The sequence below is a fragment of the Bos taurus genome, chromosome 4 (assembly GCF_002263795.3).
Source record: "Bos taurus isolate L1 Dominette 01449 registration number 42190680 breed Hereford chromosome 4, ARS-UCD2.0, whole genome shotgun sequence".
Classification (NCBI taxonomy): Eukaryota; Metazoa; Chordata; class Mammalia; order Artiodactyla; family Bovidae; genus Bos; species Bos taurus.
The window spans coordinates 76,598,540-76,616,926 of NC_037331.1; the positions used below are offsets into that span (position 1 = coordinate 76,598,540).

At 47.6% G+C, this 18,387-nt stretch overlaps 1 protein-coding gene, 2 long non-coding RNA genes and 1 other non-coding gene across 16 annotated transcripts in view; 3 read left to right on the forward strand and 1 right to left on the reverse strand.

Annotated features, from left to right (window-relative positions):
* CCM2 (CCM2 scaffold protein) overlaps positions 1–5,061 on the reverse strand; it is a 53,418-nt gene extending 48,357 nt beyond the window's left edge. For 4 of the 13 annotated variants that reach the window (XM_005205585.4, XM_005205584.5, XM_059885470.1 and 1 more), the window contains exon 1: positions 4,900–5,061. In XM_005205585.4, coding sequence (XP_005205642.1) covers positions 4,900–4,929 — 30 coding nt within the window. In that variant the 5' untranslated portion in view covers positions 4,930–5,061. Of the gene's footprint in view, positions 1–2,424; positions 2,752–3,713; positions 3,771–4,315; positions 4,409–4,899 lie in introns of those variants that run through there. The other 9 variants (XM_059885465.1, XM_005205581.5, XM_059885468.1 and 6 more) reach the window with 9 other exon arrangements.
* Positions 4,443–10,549, forward strand: LOC100140586 (uncharacterized). The gene is made up of 2 exons (XR_003034391.2): positions 4,443–5,491; positions 5,728–10,549. It is a non-coding gene; the product is annotated as an uncharacterized lncRNA (long non-coding RNA).
* Positions 10,550–13,719: 3,170 nt separating this feature from the next.
* LOC112446500 (small nucleolar RNA SNORA9) lies at positions 13,720–13,851 on the forward strand. The gene has a single exon (XR_003034510.1). It is a non-coding gene; the product is annotated as a small nucleolar RNA SNORA9 (small nucleolar RNA).
* A 1,445-nt stretch (positions 13,852–15,296) lies between these two features.
* Positions 15,297–15,905, forward strand: LOC101904529 (uncharacterized). Its single transcript, XR_234350.3, has 2 exons — positions 15,297–15,416; positions 15,717–15,905. It is a non-coding gene; the product is annotated as an uncharacterized lncRNA (long non-coding RNA).
* Positions 15,906–18,387: the final 2,482 nt, after the last annotated feature.

Sequence of the window (18,387 nt, forward strand, 5' to 3'; positions counted from 1 at the left end):
CAGTTCAGCCCGTAACAGCTGGGGGGGCAGCGGTGGATGAGGAAAAAGTGTACCTGAAACAAGCTGCCCATGCACTGACGATACTTGACATTGAGGTACAGGGGCTTTGTTAGATTTTCTCTATACTTGTACTTGATGTCTTCGTAACAAAAATGTTTCCTTATTCACTCTTATCAAATCACACTCGTTAAAATCCATCCTCGTCTGTCTACTGAGCTTCCCCTCAAGCTCTGTGGCCACAGAGCTCACTTGTCTCCTTAGCATCTGCACCCAGCGCAAAGTCAATGGCAATGAACAGTTCTTTAAAGAATGAATGAAAACCCCCAATGGCTTCAGCTGTCCACAGGACCAAAACCAAACTCCGCCCTCCCATGCCCTGGGCCTCAAGCCCTCCCCAGCACCTCTCCTGCTTCTGCATATCACATCCATGGTCCCCCAGAGGAATTAGCGGATGCCTGTGTCTCTCCTGATATAATGGCACTGGCCCTCTCTCATTCTCTAACATAGTGTAAAGAGCTTACTCTGCAAATAAAATGCAATGTCTTCAGCCCTTCTCACTGCACTAAGCATTAAACAGGCACTCAAATATATAAACAGGATGATTTCACACAGATCAGCTAAATCTATAGTACTTAACTGAGTCACACCAGGGTGGTGATGAAGATGGGGCAGCTGGGTTATTACTGCTGACAGAAATGAAGAAATAAAAGACCACAGTAACTGCAGTGACCAAACCTATAGGGGACAGAAGGCACTTGTTCTTGACCACACAGGGCAGAATACTGACATCCCTTCTTATTCCAAAGCAGTTCCTTCTTTAGACTTGTCATAGAAATGTCTTCCCTTACTGTCTTCCTCTCAAATGATGATCAGAGCAGAAACAGAAAAGTACTACTAAGATTCTGATGAGCTTTCTAAGTCTAAACTATCATCATCAGTGGATTATCAACCCAACTGAAGAAGAACAGGGAATCTAAGTTCCTAAAGCAAAAAAGTAATAAATACATGATGCGACATAAATGGTAATTATCCAAACCGGAAAAGGAATGAGACCCATGTTTGCCAGTTATTCTGGACTCGTCAACTGATGGCCTGACATCTGGTCCCCACCAGATACCTCCTGCAGTGGTCTTCTGGCCTCCTCAGCCCAGGGCGCCAAAATGCCACCCAAGAATCCCTGTGGCAACTATTTGAGAGAAAACAAAACAAGGTATAGAGGCCTGAAGTCACTCTGTTAACCCATATTATGGCTGGGACACCTATAGAATCAATTTAGTTATAAAAGCAATTTACTAGGCCATAATCAGCAGTTCAAAAAAGCCAGCATGCACTACCTATAGTTAGAATTCTTTCTTTAAACTTTCATTTCAGCCATACAAACACTTATACATACCCACACATACCTGTGGGGAACGTATGGCTGCCTGAGGTATGGTCTACCGCAAGCTCCGAGTTCCTCACAGACATTAGCTAGGGGATGACTTGGCAGGTACATGAGCTGATAACAAGGGACCCACATCCGAGAGGAATTTTTTCTCCCTACTTCTTACACGGAAACTTCAAAAATTCACAGAAGTAGGCAGAATAACAAATAATGAATACCCATTGCCAAAGCACTCAGCTATCTCCCCTCTTTTCTCTCTAGTCTGAGTAAAGCAAACCTCAGAAGTCATCTTATTTCACCTATAAGTATCTCAGTGCATGTGTTTATCAGTTCAGAACTTGATAAAACATAATACAAACATTACACCCAACAAAATTAATAGTAACCCTTTATTATCATTTACACCTAGTCCTATATTTCTAGGGTACTTTGTAATTATTTTTTTAATTTAAAGAATACAAATAAATGGATAAATGTAAAAAGATTTAACTTCATCCAGGCTGAAATCATGCGACCTCAGACCCAACAGCAGCATAAGCAGCAGAAACCAGGACCTGAACCTGGTTGAGGGCCAACAGTGACTTTCCACAACTATGTCTTCCCAAGGGCTGTGATCCTCATCTGAGTCAAGTGTTTTTATGAAAAGGCACACAGTACAACTCAAATGTACACCTAAATTTCCTACAAAAAAGAATTACACCTTGACAGAATAGTATCGAAATGCATGGATCTTGGGTCTGTTCTATAAAGAGGCAGCCTTATTCTCCAAATCCTCAAGCAAGACTTGTGGTCTGAAAGGCACCAGTTACTCTGGGGACATTTAGGCAGGAGAGGGACCTCCGTGGTCACTCCTACTCCCCGGGTCCCAGGCCTCTGGCAGCTAGTGGACCTCTCTGTCCACATGCTTACCCCTCAGGCCTCCCCACCTCCCCACCAGCTCCTCCCACACCCCATCACCCAGCGCCTTCCACCGGGCATTACTGGCTCAAGTCACCCTCATCATATGTGCCAGGGTAGCCTGAGAAAGGACAGGGCTGTACCTGCGCACTTTATATGAAATCCACTCTGGTCTACTGGTTCTCTGGCAGCTCGATGAGTCCTGTCCTGAGGAAATAGGCCACGTTAGAACAAGCCTGAATAACTGCTTGACAGAACACCGAGACAAGTATCTGAAGACCTGGAAAGCCTACAATGCACATTTTTTAAGGTTTAAATCTGCATTTTTTGAGGAAGCTAACTTGGAAAGAGAATTTAAATGTCCAAATGCTATTTTCATAAAAGTATTAAGTCTTTATTTGCTGCTTTAGCTTGAACTGGTGTTGAAGCTTTAAAATAGAGAGCTCTGATTAACTTACCATAATGAAGAACTTAAGCATCAAACTGATTGAGCTGTATGTGACCTCACATTGAATGGGGGAGAGAGCAGAAAGGTTCTGCTGGCTTGCAATTGGCTGAGAGTAAGAGATAAAGTGTGCTAAGTCGTGGCCTGGATAGGAATCTATGCCTCAGAGCCTTCTGTCTAGTCTGTCTGTGGGAAAATGGGCTAGGGCAGTGGCAAAATACAGAGAAAACACAAAACTCCTGGCTTAGGCAACTATGTAATTAACAGACTATCTCCTTTAATAGACAATGTAATGTATTAATCTTTTCTAGGCTTAAATCTTTCCGTTGCCCCCCATGATAAAATTCTTGAGTTTCACTGGTTTTTTACTTCTATTCCTAAAGCTCAGGAATGTCTTACCACTTCTCTCTCAATATGCTGAATATTCAAATATTTCTTCCAGAGCTGGTATAAAGTTCTAGAAAAAATTCAGTCATTCTCATCCTTCCCTGTCACAGACAGGCTAGTACCCACTTGAAAGGAGTAATTCTTCTTAGCAGACACTGTTTGGACTGATTGTGGAAGATACTATGTGGCTAGGATTGGTCCTCTGCTAGAGCTGAGCCAGCTAATCTACAGAATGCTGGCAGCCAAGAGTGCTGGTGACAGGCCTCCTGCTATTGGGCCCTGGCCCACCTGCCTATCTGTGACAGGGAAGGATGCAACTGACTGCATTTCTTATGGAGCCTTCTACCAGCTTTGGTAGAAACATTAAACTCAGATTTCTCCCTTTTTGGTGGGCAGCATCCCTCTGTGGTCGATTGCTTACAGAATCACTTTCTTGGGTTGTTTTCCAGACTTAAGCCAACTTTGCAGGTAACTGCAACTGATACCGCACTTGAATTTAGACAGGCATGCTAAGAACGTAACAAAGTAATGAGTAAAGAAAGTGAGAGAAGCAGGACACAATCTCCTGAAAACCATCTGGCTGCACTTCATTTGAAATACCTTTTGAAATGGGGCCCCTTGTGATGAGTAATCCTCAACTGAAGGACACAGCTGGCTCTGAAGAGCAGAAAATCAGAACATTTATAAAGGTCTGTTTTTAAACTTGTGCATAAAAGTGCACATACGTGAAAATGAAAATAACAAGTAAGACACTTGGGATTATAAAGCCTGTACTTAAGAAAGATACATTTCATTGAAATCCACTATTCATTTCAATGATAGCTTATCCCATGTGGTTATTTGACTCCTTAAAATGTTGAGTTTATCAATTACTCGAGCCTGTAATTAAAGACATAGTTTAAAAAGTACACAGACTAAGGAGCCTCTTGAACTATGTCCTAAATCCAACTGCCAAATATAACGTCACTGAAATCGCTCAGCTGGTACTAGGTAGAGCAAAACTCTGCCCGCGCCGGCCGAAGCGTGAACGGGCTGTATCATGTAGCAGTTTTTGTTTTTACTTGATACTCCAATAATGAAGTCAATTAAGCAGCAAATGTTTCTACGTTAACCTTACACCCCATTTTCTCAAAGACACTATCCCTAGAAAACTTTCTGGCCCATAATCGGGGCCAGCTCCTCTGCAGCCCCTGGTCACTCACCCGCCGGGAAGGCCATGTGGAGAGCCTAGGTTTGGGGGAGAGTCACTGACCGGAAGGGGCGGAAAGGCGTGGCTCCTTCCTCCCCCGCGCGCCCTGCAGGCAAAAGACCACCTAAACCCATTGTCCAGGGGCTCGTCTCCTACTCCACCGCGCGGAGACTGACTCCCGCGACCCTGTCCCGGGCCCGACCGTGCGCCGTTCACCGGGGGGCCCCGGCCTGCCCACCACTCTCACCTCCAACAGAGTGAGCCTCCCGGCCTCCCAACGTCGGACTTCCAACCTGGGGCCTCCCCACGCCGGACTCCCACCTCGGACTTCCCCGTGCCGGGCCTCCCCACGCCGGACTCCCGTCCTAGACCTCCCCACACCGAACCTCCTAAATCAGAACTCCCCTCCACGGAGCTCCCAAGCCAGACTTTCCCACGCCCCGTACCGGCCGACCGACGGGCAGCCCCGAGGGACCCTCCCATGTCCCCCGAGCCCTTCCCCGCCCAGCCCCAACCCCTCCGCCTTCCGCCTGCCTAGGTCTGGGGTCCAGCACGCCCCCGGCTCAGCCTTCGGGCGAACGCGCTCTGCAGGCTCACCTTCTTGCCCTTCTTGCCCTCTTCCTCCATGTCTCCGCGAGCGGCCCCCGCGGCCTGGCCCGCCCCGGGAGCGCCGCGCCGCCCGCTGCCGCTACATGCTCGCCTTGGCCCCGCGGCCACCGCCGGTCCTGCGCCGCTCGCCCGGCCGCAGTCTCCACCAGTGGCCGCCAGGGGCCGTCCGCGCCCTGCACCCCACACCCCGCACTTCCGGGCCGAGGGCGCGGCCCCGCCCCCGCGAATACGCCCCGCCCCGTGTGCGCACGCCCCTTCGGCCCACACGCCCCGCCTCCAACCCTTCAGAGCCGCTGAGAACGAGCCTGCCCTCCTCGCCCCTTCAGGACCGCGGGAGCGCGTCTGTCGCGCCCTTACGCACCACCACCCACGCCCGTCGGGGAGGGCCAGAGCGCGCCTGCCCCGCCTTCAGCCCGTCCTCCTGCCCCTCAGAGCTACAGGAGCGCCTCCAGCTTTTCAAGTCTGCCGCCATCTTTACGGCAGCCAACTTCCCAGCCTGCCTCGCGCTCAGGGAGAGGGAGCTCGGGCCGACAGGATACGGAGGGCGGGGCCGGCGGGACGGGTGGGACCTGTGGGGAAGGTAAAGGACGGGAAGAAGGTAGGGCGTGGTTCTATGGGAGGGGTCCTGTGGGAGAGGAAGGCGGAGCTGACGAAAGGTACAGGACCGGCGGAGAGGGCGGCGGGGATAGAAGGGCGGGGCTTGCGGAAAGGTGAAGGCGGGAAGCCAAAGGCCGGGCCTGCTCGAGGAGCCGGGCCTGGGGAAGGGGCGCAGAACTACAATCTTTTCTTTTCTCCCTTTACTTTCCATTCCTGCAGGCACTGGGAAGACTTCCTATGTTCCAGACTTCCTATTCAAACCTGTCAGGGAAGTTTCAATGCAACAGAACACGTCCGGACCCTACAGAATAAAACTTCGAACTTTAACCAGTCACCTAGAAGTAACAGCAGTCTTACAATGAGATCCGGACGGATTGGTTTGCCCAAAAGTACACTGCAAATTGGAGTTAGCCGCAGCAGGCCCTGAAGAAGGCGATGGCAGCCCACTCCAGTACTCTTGCCTGGAAAATCCCATGGGCGGAGGAGCCTGGTGGGCTGCGGTCCATGGGGTCGCTAAGAATCGGACACGACTGAGCGACTTCACTTTCACTTTTCACTTTCATGCCTTGGAGAAGGAAATGGCAACTCACTCCAGTACTCTTGCCGGGAGAATCCCAGGGTCGACGGAGCCTGGTGGGCTGCTGTCGAACACGACTGAAGCGACTTAGCAGCAGCAGCAGCAGCAAGCCCACTTTTTTGCCACGACTACGCTGCCAGTAAGAACCTTGCAGCACAGGTAGCATGTAAACTTACAGCAAACAAACCGCTGTTTGCCTCAACTGATCTTTTTAAAGAGTATTGCCTCCTGTAGCAGCGGTCAGTAGATTATCTCTCAGCTTCACATTCACTCTCAGTTCTCATCGCGGGATGGACCTGGGCCTTTTGAGCATTAGTCCTTTGCCAAGTAACCCAGTGTGAAGCTTTGCCAGGAGAAACTGCTTGGAGGCAGTGTGGGAGGGAAGGGGCTTTGTTACCTAGATTCAGTGAGTTTTCTTGGCAGGCACATGCCTAAAGAGGCCTCTGAGGCGCGCACCTTCCTACATCAGGGGTAGTTTGTCCAACTCTGGGTTTGCCCAAGCACTTGACGCTGCAGTGGGGGCCTGCCAGCAACACCCAGCAGCCGGCAGATTCCTCCAGTACTCATCTTGAGAAATTTTATATCCGGAGTGGTCAGCAAGACCCCCTCCATGAACAGTTTTCCCTGCACTCTAGAGCAGGGGTCCCCAATCCTCTGGGAGGCCTGTTAGCAACAAAGCCACCACACATCAGGAGGCGAGCATTGGGCCAGCAAGCCAAGTTTCATATGCCTTCCCCATGGCTCCCATTGCTCACAGTACCACCTGAACCATCCCAGCTACCATGCCCGTGGAAAAATTGCCTTCCACGAAATTGGTCCTTGGTGCTATGCCAAAAAGGTTGGGTGCCCCTGCAGTAGAGGGTAGACTTCAGCAAGCTTTGCCAGCACCTGTCTGCCATTCCGTGAGCTGTAGCTATGCTATCTCCAACAAAGTCTGGACCTCAGCCCCAGGGGGAGGAAGAGCCTGTGTTCCCTGCAGTAGCCTTCAGTATAATAGTTGCTCCTTATATCTACTATTCTTGTATTCAGAGTTCTCTTCGCCTTTAATACCGATTCCCTTGTTACCCTAATTTTCTGTTATACTTAATAATTCTTTATTAAGTTTTCCTACACTGTTTCTATCTCCTGATTGAACCCTATTTGATAAAGATACCAAAGAAATGAGTGGTCTCTAGTACTCCCTGAAGGCATTAGGGATTAGGCATTAGGCATTCCAGTCCCTTTGGTACATAAAGCCAAAGTGTGGGAAATGACTTTTCAATCTCCCTCCTGCAATAATTAAGCTTCCCACATTAACAGACACAAATAATGCAATGCATTCAGTGGTTATTCCCCCACCATTCACTGAAAAGAGGCCTGATATTTTAGATCTTCCACTAATGTACCTTTGCATACTCATCATGCTATAATGTTGTAAATAACCCTACTAAAACTTCCCTTAACCTAGTGTTAGGAAAAACTCACTCAATTCCTGTATTTCTCCCTTGCTTTTTTCACACTACCATATTTACACTTCTGACACCAGATGTGTGGGCTTTTTTTCCACACCAAGCAATTTTTTGACACCAGCTGTCTGTCCTATATTTAAATCAATTCTGATACAGCAACCTGTAGAGACCATTGGATCTCACTGGTAAAGGGCTCAGTTCCACAAGACTGACCTGCATCCCACTTCAGATGACAATTAAAAGCTCATATTGTTACTTGTACTTCTGACTAAGCAGCTATAAATTGGAAGTTCCCAGGATACCCTCCTTGAACGCAAATAATACGTTAGAATGGTTCACAAAACTCAGGAAAACAGATTCCTTATTGTTTATCAGGGTTGTTAGTTTGGCTGTGCCAGGTCTTAGTTGCAGCACCTGGGATTTAGTTCCCTGAGCAGGGATCAAACCCAGGCCTCCTGCAGTGGAAGCGTCAACCACTGGACCATCACTGAAGTCTCCAGGTTGTTGTTACTCTCTATATATTCTTTTATATATATATATATATATATATATATATATATATATCCTTTCAGAGCCAAATCACTAGCTTTATTTCAAGGCATTCATCCCAATTGATTTGGAAGAATAAAGAAGTTACTCTTTGGAAATGTGGTTTTATTTTTATTTGTTTTTGGATGTGCTGGGTCTTAGTTGCTGTGTGCCAACATTCTCTAGTTGCCGTGAGTGTGGCCTACTCTCTGCTGCTGCTAAGTCACTTCAGTCGTGTCCAACTCTGTGTGACCCCATAGACGGCAGCCCACCAGGCTCTCCTGCCCCTGGGATTCTCCAGGCAAGAACCCTGGAGTGGGTTACCATTTCTTTCTCCAATGCATGAAAGTGAAAAGTGAAAGTGAAGTCGCTCAGTCGTGTCCAACTCTTAGCGACCCCTAGTTGCAGCAATTGGGCTTCTCACTGTGGTGGCTTCCCTTGTTGTGGAACACAGGCTCTAGGGCACAAGGGCTTCAGTAGTTGTGGCTCATGGGCCCTTGTGTGTGTGCTCAGTAGCTGTGCGGCTCAGGTTTAGTTGCCCCACTGCATTTGGAATCTTCCAGGACCAGGGATTGAACTTGTGTCTCCTGAATTGGCAAGCAGATTCTTAACCACTGGACCATTGGGAAAGTCTGAAGATGTGGTTTTAGAAAAAGTTCTTTTCAATATTTGTAGTTAAATACTGCTGACAGGTCTGTCTCTGTTTGTGCCAGCCTCATGCAGCCTCCTCATATAAGGCAGTTGAGCTTTGATTTTGTGGTTTTTAATGTTTTGGTATCATTTTTTATTACTTGGAGCATCTTGCCCTTTCTAGTGACTTTTGTTGGTTATCATTTCAGAAAAAAAATTTTCTTTCAGTCCTTGGCAAGTCCACCATTTTTGGTCACACACACACACACACACACACACACACACCCTCACATCCATACTCTGACCCTTCATAACCATTTACTTTCCTGGTTCTCTTTGATTATTTAATGGCAGTGACAGAATGGAGAGAGCAGTAAATTCTGAGCTTAAACAACCTGTATCAAGCCCTAACCTTCTGTGAGATCTTCAGCAAGCCATTTAACTTCTCTAGGTTAATTTCTATGTTGGGGCTTCCCTGGTGGCTCAGAATCTGCCTGCAGTGCAGGAGACCTGGATCTTACCTGTGTTGGGAATATCCCCTGGAGAAGGGAATGGCTACAAACTCCAGTATTCTTGCCTGGAGAATTCCACAGACAGAGGAGCCCAGCAGGCTACAGTCCATGGGTCACAGAATCAGACATGACTGAGCAACTAACACTTACACATTTTTCACACTTACTTTCCATGTTAGCAGACTGTTCCTACTCTGTCACATGACATTTAACAAAATAATGGGATTTGAGTACTATAAACTGAACATCATCAGTTCACTTTAGTTGCTCAGTCGTGTCCGACTCTTTGCAACTTCATGGACTGCAGCATGCCAGGCTTCCTTGTCCATCACCAACTCACAGAGCTTACTCAAACTCATGTCCATCCAGTTGGTGATGTCATCCAACCATCTCATCCTCTGCCATCCCCTTCTCCCGCCTTCAATATTTCCCAGAATCACAGTCTTTACCAATGAGTCAGTTCTTTGCATCAGGTGGCCAAAGTATTGGCGTTTCAGTTTCAGCATCAGTCCTTCCAATTAATATTCAGGACTGTTTTCCTTTAGGATGGAATGGTTTGATCTCCTTGCAGTCCAAGGGACTCTCAAGAGTTTTCTCCAATACCACAATTCAAAAGCATCCATTTTTTGGCACTCAGCTTTCTTTATAGTCCAACTCTCACATCCATACATGACTACTGGAAAAACCATAGCTTTTACTAGATGGACCCTTGTTGGCAAAATAATGTCTCTGCTCTTTAGTATAATGTCTAGGATGGTCATAGCTTTTTTTCCAAGCAGCAAGCATCTTTAAATTTCATGGCTGCAGTCACCATCTGCAATGATTCTGGAGCCCCCCAAAATAAGTCTGTCACTATTTCCATTGTTTCTCCATCTATTTGCCATGAAGTGATGGAACTGGATGCCATGATCTTAGTTTTCTGAATGTTGAATTTTAAGCCAGCATTTTCACTCTCCTCTTTCACTTTCATCAAGAGACTCTTTAGTTCTTCTTCACTTTCTGCCATAAGGGTGGTGTCATCTGCATATCTGAGGTTATTGATATTTCTCCTGGCAATCTTGATTCTAGCTTGTGCTTCATCCAGCCTGGTTTTTCACATGATGTACTCTGCATAGAAGTTAAATAAGCAGGGTGACAATATATAGCCTTGATGTACTCCTTTTCCTATTTGGAACCAGTCTGTTGTTCCATGTCCAGTTCCAACTGTTGCTTCTTGACCTGCATATAGATTTCTCAGGAGGCAAGTAAGGTGGTCTGTAATTCCCATCTCTTTAAGAATTCTCCAGTTTGTTGTGATCCACACAGTCAAAGGCTTTGGTGTTGTCAATAAAGCAGACGTAGATGTCTTTCTGGAACTCTCTTACTTTTTTGATGATCCAACAGATGTTGGCAATTTGATCTCTGGTTCCTCTACCTTTTCTAAATCCAGCTTGAACATCTGGAAGTTCACGGTTCACATACTGTTGAAGCCTGGCTTGGAGAATTTTGAGCATTTGCTCAAGACTGGGAGCTGACTGTGGCTCAGATCATGAACTCCTTATTGCCAAATTCAGACTGAAATTGAAGAAAGTGGGGAAAACCACTAGACCATTCAGGTATGACCTAAATCAAATCCCTTAGGATTATACAGTGGATGTGACAAATAGATTCAAGGGATTAGATCTGATAAACAAAGTGCCTGAAGAACTATGGACGGAGGTTTGTGACATTGTACAGGAGGCAGTGATCAAGACCATCCCCAAGAAAAAGTAATGCAAAAAGGCAAAATGGTTGTCTGAGGATGCCTTACAAATAGCTGAGAAAAGAAGCTAAAGGCAAAGGAGAAAAGGAAATATATACCTATTTGAACGCAGAGTTCCAAAGAATAGCAAGGAGAGATAAGAAAGCCTTCCTCAGCGATCAATGCAAAGAAATAGAGGAAAAGAAAGACTAGAGATCTCTTCAAGAAAATTAGATACCAAGGGAACATTTCATGCAAAAATGGCCACAATAAAGGACAGAAATGTTATGGACTTAACAGAAGCAGAAGATACTAAGAAGTGGCAAGAATACACAGAAGAACTATACAAAGAAGATCTCATGACCCAGATAATCACGATGGTGTGATCACTGACCTAGAGTCAGACATCCTGGAATGTGAAGTCAAGTGGGCCTTAGGAAGCATCACTATGAACAAAGCTAGTGGAGATGATGGAATTCCAGTTGAGCTATTTCAAATCCTAAAAGATGATGCTGTCAAAGTGCTGCACTCAATATGCCAGCAAATTTGGAAAACCCAGCAGTGGCCACAGGACTGGAAAATGTCCGTTTTCATTCCAATTCCAAAGAATGGCAATGCCAAAGAATGCTCAAATACTGCACAATTGCACTCATCTCACACGCTAGCAAAGGAATGCTCAAAATTCTCCAAGTCGAACTGAATATATTTACTACGTACTAGACATAAAAATGGGCTTCCCAGGTGGCTTTAGCGGTAAAGATAGCCCCCCAACCGCTCCTGCCAATGCAGGGCTGTAAGAGACACGGGTTTGAACCCTGCATTGGGAGGATGCCCTGGAGGTGGGCATGAAAACCCACTCCAGTACTCTTGCTTGAAGAATCCCATGGACAGAGGACCCTCGTGGGCTACAGTCCATGGGGTTGCAAAAACCCAGACATGACTGAACCTACTTAGCATGCACACATACATAAAATGAGTTTCCAGTATTGCTTCCTTTTCTTTACAGAACTAAGTTCTTGCTTTCCTAGCCTGATGTTGAAGACTTGAATATGTAGTTCTCATATAAGACTCTTAAAATCCCATTAGTACTTACGGTATCTCCAACAAGCCATGCCCTTGCTAGTCTCAGTAACTTCCAATGTGCTTTTCTAAGCCTGTGTGGCAGAAATACTTGCTGAATTCTCCGGCAGTCCAGTGGTTAGGACTCAAGTGCTTTCCCTGCTGTGGGCCAGGATTCAGTCCCTGGTGGAGGAACTAGGATCCCACAAGCTGCGCAGTATAGCCAAAAAAATACACACACAAAAAAACAAAATTTCCTCTCAACTCAGAGAACCTCTCCACAAAGTTAGAAGAAAACAATTTTATTATCGGATAAGCATTAAACCAGAATGTGATGCGCATCACAATGAAAAAAAATGCAAACACAGAAATCCTACTCTTCTATATACCTAAAAGCACATAACCCGTTACCCTAGGCAGCTTATGCAATTTGAAGTCAGGCGACAAGTGGGCTCTTAACCTTCCAAGACACAAGGAGATCTGAGTTTCAGTCCCTTGACAATATTTCAGAAAGAGGGTTCCCAGGCCCTTTGAAACATAATCTTGAGTTGTGAGCGGCCTTCGGCCTGAACCAGCCTGCCCGCGCCCCTCTCCCCGCCGGCTCCGGTACTCCGGTTCCTTTGCTAAGCCCGCTTCCCCAGTCCCTCAGTCCCCGCCCCGAGATAGCAGTAACTCGGCGCGTCTCCCATCCACTTCTCAGGACAGCTGAAATGAGCAGCTAAAGCGTACCCCGCCTCGCCCGGCGCTCTCGTGACGTCATCTCCTGGCGCCGCCACGTGATGCACGTACCGTTGCCGGCGGGCGGCGTGATGACGCAAGGAGAATGTGCGCGGCTGTAGGCATGTGTGATTGCGGTGGTGAGGGTACTCCTGGACGTTGTTACCATCCACTGCCATCGAGGGTGCCAGCTGGTGCCTGCGACCTGATGAGTACAGGTGAGGATCGTGGAGGCTGGAGGTCCTGCTAGGGTGTGACGTGCCGGGCGCTGGACCCAGTGGGAGCTGGCGCGCTATCCCCAAGTTGTCCCGCTCTTGGCCCCGTCGGTCCGGTGCGCATTCCGGGTGCTCGGCCCCGGCGGTTTGATCCCGCGGTTGCAGGGGGACTCTAACCGATCTTCTCAGAGTCCTGTTTGGAGTATACGTGCGGGTTTGGCGGGCGGCGCCGGCAGGAATAGGGTCTTGGGTATGGCCTCCCAAGGGGCGAGAATTAGGGAGGCTATACGAGACCTGCCTCTAGCTGACTGTATGCCCCTTCCAGGTGGACGACCCTCGGCTCCTCCGCAGCAGAGCTCCTGTAAGATACGCTGGTAAGTGACGCTACTCCGGCCCAGCTCCCCGCTCCCAGAAGTGGGTCCCTGTTTTTGGTCTGCAGTTCCTAAGTATTCTCTGAGTAGTAAAAAAAAAAAAAAAAAACCCGAGAATATGGAAGACAGAGCTATTTTGTATAATGATGTGATGGTGAGGGTTTCATCTCGTAAGAAATGAAGTTAAAGTTAACCCTGTTCTGTCAGCTTCTTGATAAGGTTGCCTGCCCCAGGGCCATTTCCCTCACTCTCTGAGCCAGAAGAGATTGTTGTCCCTCGTCTGTCCTTCACTACTGTCTGTCTTATTTGTGTCCATGGAAAACCCAAGTAGGCCTAATTGAACCTCATGATCTCTTGCAGGTTCTGGTGCAGGCTGGTGCTCAGTGAAAGTACTGCTGTCTGCCCAGAGCTTTAGGGACTTGAAGGAATGTGGGCCGCAAGCCTCCAGCGTGCTTGGGTCTGCAGTGACCCTGTGCATTCCTACAGTGCTTGCAAGAAAATTTTGAAACGGTTTGAGGCCTTGCCCTGCTCCATCCAGAGCAAGGTTATAGAAATTTCAGACAGTTGCCTGTTCCCTTCCCTATCTGGCATTCTGGTCAGCGCACAGACCTGTACTGTTTGATGTGGTGACCACTCAACACATATGGTTACATTTAAAACTCAGTTTTTCCTTCACACTACCTACATTTTAGGTGCTCAGTAGCCACATTTGGCAAGAAACTACTATATTGGACCATGCAGATTAGAGAACATTGATTATCTTTGCAGAAATTGTTTTGGACTTTAGGTGTTAGCTGTGTTGCAGGCTCTTTGAAAATTTTATTATATCTTTCAAACAAAATTGTCGCAGAAGAAAATGAAGCTCAGAGGAAGTGGTAAAGGTGGAGTTAGACTAGTAGCAGGGAGTATAGAGTAGAAAGAAAGAATGGGGATAGGCCCTGCCCTGAGGGACTGACATACAGGCTGTTACTATTAGCTGGTAAACAAGACAGACCCAAAGGCTAAGTTCTGCAACAGTGCTGGGTACTCATGGAACTTACAGAGGATGAGGTCAGTATGCATTTATTGTAAAGGAAGAAGACCTCATGGGCTAGGAGGGCACAAATGTTAGTTGAACTCTGTTTTGCGCCCAACTTAATTGGGCGCAAAATCTTAAATCTTTGAGGACCCTATTTAAATCTTTGAGGACCACCATAAGATAGCCTTAGGTCAATGCAGATGAAGGAGTCATGGTCAGAATTGTGTGCCCAACTTTCCTAACCAGAAAATGGCAAGTCAGACCTCTCCAATCCTACAGTCTGCTCTTTTCCAGAATGCCAGACAGGGAGGGGAGAATGAAATCCAGAAATGGGTAGGAAGTTTGGATTGGAGGGAAATGCCATTGGTGTGAGGCCTGTTGGGTCCAGGCACAGAAATGCCAGGACGGAAAGAGTGACCAGCGTGGTCATAGCAGGAGCAGCACAGCTCCTGTGCTCCTGGACAGTGGGATCACACCACACCTTCTCCCCTGAAGGTCAAAGCTTCTAGCAAATTTGGATCCGTCCCTTCAGTGCAAGCGTTGAACACGCCCGTCTCCTGAAGTTGCTGTCAGAGGCACTTCTCGGTGAGTCTCATGTTTCTGCAATCCTCGGAGTGAGATGCTAGCTGCCTTTTGACTTTATTTTCAAAGATATTCAAGTAACACACAGCCTTGGGACGTTTGACGTAGTGCCTCTAGGGCAGAGAGCAGGTGTGCCTGCTGTCTGGTGTAAAAGATTTGGCTTTCCTGTGCTCAGAGAGCCTTTTCTGTGATGCATCCCACTGCATGTGCGGGTGCCTTCTGGCTCCCCTTGTGTCACCTGTGGGAAATGGGGCCAGTTGGAGAACACTGATGCTCTGCATGTTGCTGTGGTTAATAAGCAACTCCTACCAGCATCCATGTAACTGACAGGCATACTTTGTCACCTGCCTTTGGTTGTGGGTATATTAGGTCCTTCACAGTTCCTGACAGGCACTTCCCCCAACCCAGCAGACTCTGCACTGTGTTCCTGCTCCAGCTTCAGCAGCAGACATCCCAGGATGTGAGAGCTAGAAGAGACTTGAAAGGCGAACCCTTCTGTGGATGATAGATTATTCCAGGGAATCTGCAGTGGTGAGTATGCCGGGTCTGTCCTAGCAGATCATTTCTATTCATTTGCTGTAGGTCTCCCTGCCAAGAGGTTCAAAACCATCCACTTAATTTAATAATCCCTGGCTATATCCTTACATCACTTTATTTTTACAGCAGGCCTCCATGCTGTTTCCAGCTTGTTTTAACAGATGAAGAAGTGGGAACTGAGGTGGTGGCTTGCCTGCATTGATGCCCCTGGTGAAGGTGCAGCAGAATTTGAACTCAGGCCTTTGCACCACAGTTTTCTGAAGAAGTTTAAATCCTCACTTGTTCCCCTTCCAGGAGTCAGGAGTTTCTGGTTCTTGGCCCAGCTGCCATGTGCACATCCGACTGACCTCTGACCCCAGGTTTGGATGCCATATTGTCTACTTCCAGAACAAGGATCTTCGCTATACATCGGGACCCAGGCCCCTCTGACATCTCCTGAATGAGAAGCGATATTTAATAAAACAGTTTAAAATTTGTAATTCAGCCCAGTCTCTGTTTCTCTTTTTTGTGTGTTAGGTACAAAGAGGAGGGCCCTGCCCTTCCTGAAGGAGTTTCAGCCAAGTTTGAGGGAGCCCCTGAGGTGTCCCCCATTCTCATTGCTTTTGAGACTGCAGAGTGGTTGATAGAGCATTAGGACCTGTCATCAGGAGCTGTACCTTGCATCCCAGAGTGGGTTCCACTGGCTTGACAGGGTTCTCTGGCTCTTGTCCTCTATACCAGTGTGGGTCAGACTCGGTTACACACCGAAGTATTGAGACTCCAGCGTGTGGATTGATACTTTTATGATGAGTTGCTCCATCCTCATGATCTTTTTCATCTGATAAATTGTTTTATAATTGAAGTCTATTTAGCTTGTTATTGGTGGTCTTTTCAAGGAATGTCAGCAGGTTAGGCCAAGGCTGATTGAGCCAGAAAAAGTTAAGTAAGCCATATTTACATTCAGTTTGTTACTGATGTCATGAATGGAAAAGTACCAAAAGGTTCCTTCACCCTGAGTCACTGCAGCTACATCCTGAGGGGGCCGAGGCAGAAAGCCTCTCTCACACCTCAGAACCGCATACCAGGGGAAACCCTCCTGACAGCTCCCCGGTAGACGAGAAAAAGAGGTAGCAGCTCCTCACAGGTACCCTCAGGCTAGGTCATGTGGCCTTTGCGGATATAGGTGGCTCCAGGGCCCTTCGATGGACCTTTCCCTGCAACTAAAAACTAGCGTGCTCTGAGACAAGGCGAAAGTAAAAGCAAATCCTAAAATGGGTACAGCTGTGTAGGAGAGCTAAGAAATAGGAACTGGAGTCCTGCTACACAGGTCAATGGCATCAGCAAGGGAGCCAGAGCAGGGGTTATTGAAGGGACTGGTTAGAGGGTGGCATCCTGAAATTGACCTAGATAACCAGTGAAACTTAACCCTCAGCCCCTAGGAGCCCCTCCCAGCTGTCCTTCCTCACCCACCTGTTAGCTAGTCACTGCCCCAGATTGTCACACCCTTCCCCGGGGGAAGTGGCAAATAGGGCCGCCACTTTCCCTGCCTGACAAGAGGCAGGGGCCAGCAGACCCAGAGGTCCAGCCAGATTCAGGAGGGGAAAGGAGTTTTGGTGTGCTGTCATCAGCCTCGTGAGATAAACGAGGTACTGAGTGGGGAAGTCCTTTTGCAAGCTGTCAGAGTGTAGAGAGTAGTCATGATTGCAGTTCAGGGTCACAGCAGTAGGATCTGGCAAGCTCCACCCACAGGCCAATCTCCAACCTAAGAACAATCTTGACATCTTTACATGGGAAAACTATTCTGTGACATGAAAATTTTATCAAGTTCAGGTTTCAGTGTCTCAAGTTTCACTGGAACAACCATATCATTTTTTACGCGCGTTAATTTAATGTAAACCCCGGGCCAGGAGGTTGGGGAGGCCTGAAGGTTGGGGAAGTGAAACCTTGAGGCTCTGTGAGAACTCCCCAGATACTCCTGAACTTTGGTCTGGAAAACCCTTCAAAAGCACCAGCCCAAGAGGCAGGGGATGAAGGGGGTGACTTTAAGAGACTGGGAGGATAAAACCTGACCAGAGTTTGCTCAAAAGAAGCTCCAGGCCTGGCACAGGGTGGAACCAAAGCTTGATCCTAACAGAAGGGTCCCCTCAGAACAGTGGTGTGTAATAATGCAAGGCTTGGTTTTTTCAGGCATTTGAAAATTAGCACTTTACAATTTTGATGTTGTTAATTCAGTCACTAAGTCGTATCTGACTGTGTGACCCCATGGACTACAGCACACCAGGCTTCCCCGTCCTTGACTATCTCCTGGAGTCTGCTCAAACTTACGTCTATTGAGTCATTTTAAGGTATTTGAAGCGAAAAAAAACCCTTGCATATCAAACAATATTTCAAAATAAACTAGCTCTTTGAGTACAGAATCCCAAAGGTAGTACAGAGATGACTGAAATTTGGGAAACATTGTCCTCCCTGTGTGAGGAGACGGATAAGAGAGAACCGTCCCGTCCTCAACCCCAATCCTAGACCCCACGTTGTCAAAATCTTAGCTGGCCAGTCTGGCCACTTCTAAAGGTGCTGCGTGGTCTAGAGCGAAGTCAGGCCACACCTCTGTGCGGTGAGGACCGAGGTGGGACGGGGGGCTCCTGAAGCAGTTCCTGTCCTCACTACTAGAGGGACAGGCAGGTGGGCCTCAAGGACACAGGACTCTTCCAGGAAGCATCCAGAAGCCTGGAAGACTGAATGTCAGCATGATGAACCCAAAACATCAGGCCCCTGGTCGTGGCGGGGTATGCCGTGAAGCTGGCTTTGTCATTTGTCATTTATCCTGGCGTGGTCTCGCACACTTCGAAAATTACTGCCTGGGTTTCTGCCCCAAAGGCCTGGGTATCAGCATTCTTTGACTTTTTCTCAAGGTACAATGTGCCTACCCTAAAAATCCACCTAGTGTTGATGTTGAGGTCTGAGAGTTGACAGACACACAGAGTTTTGT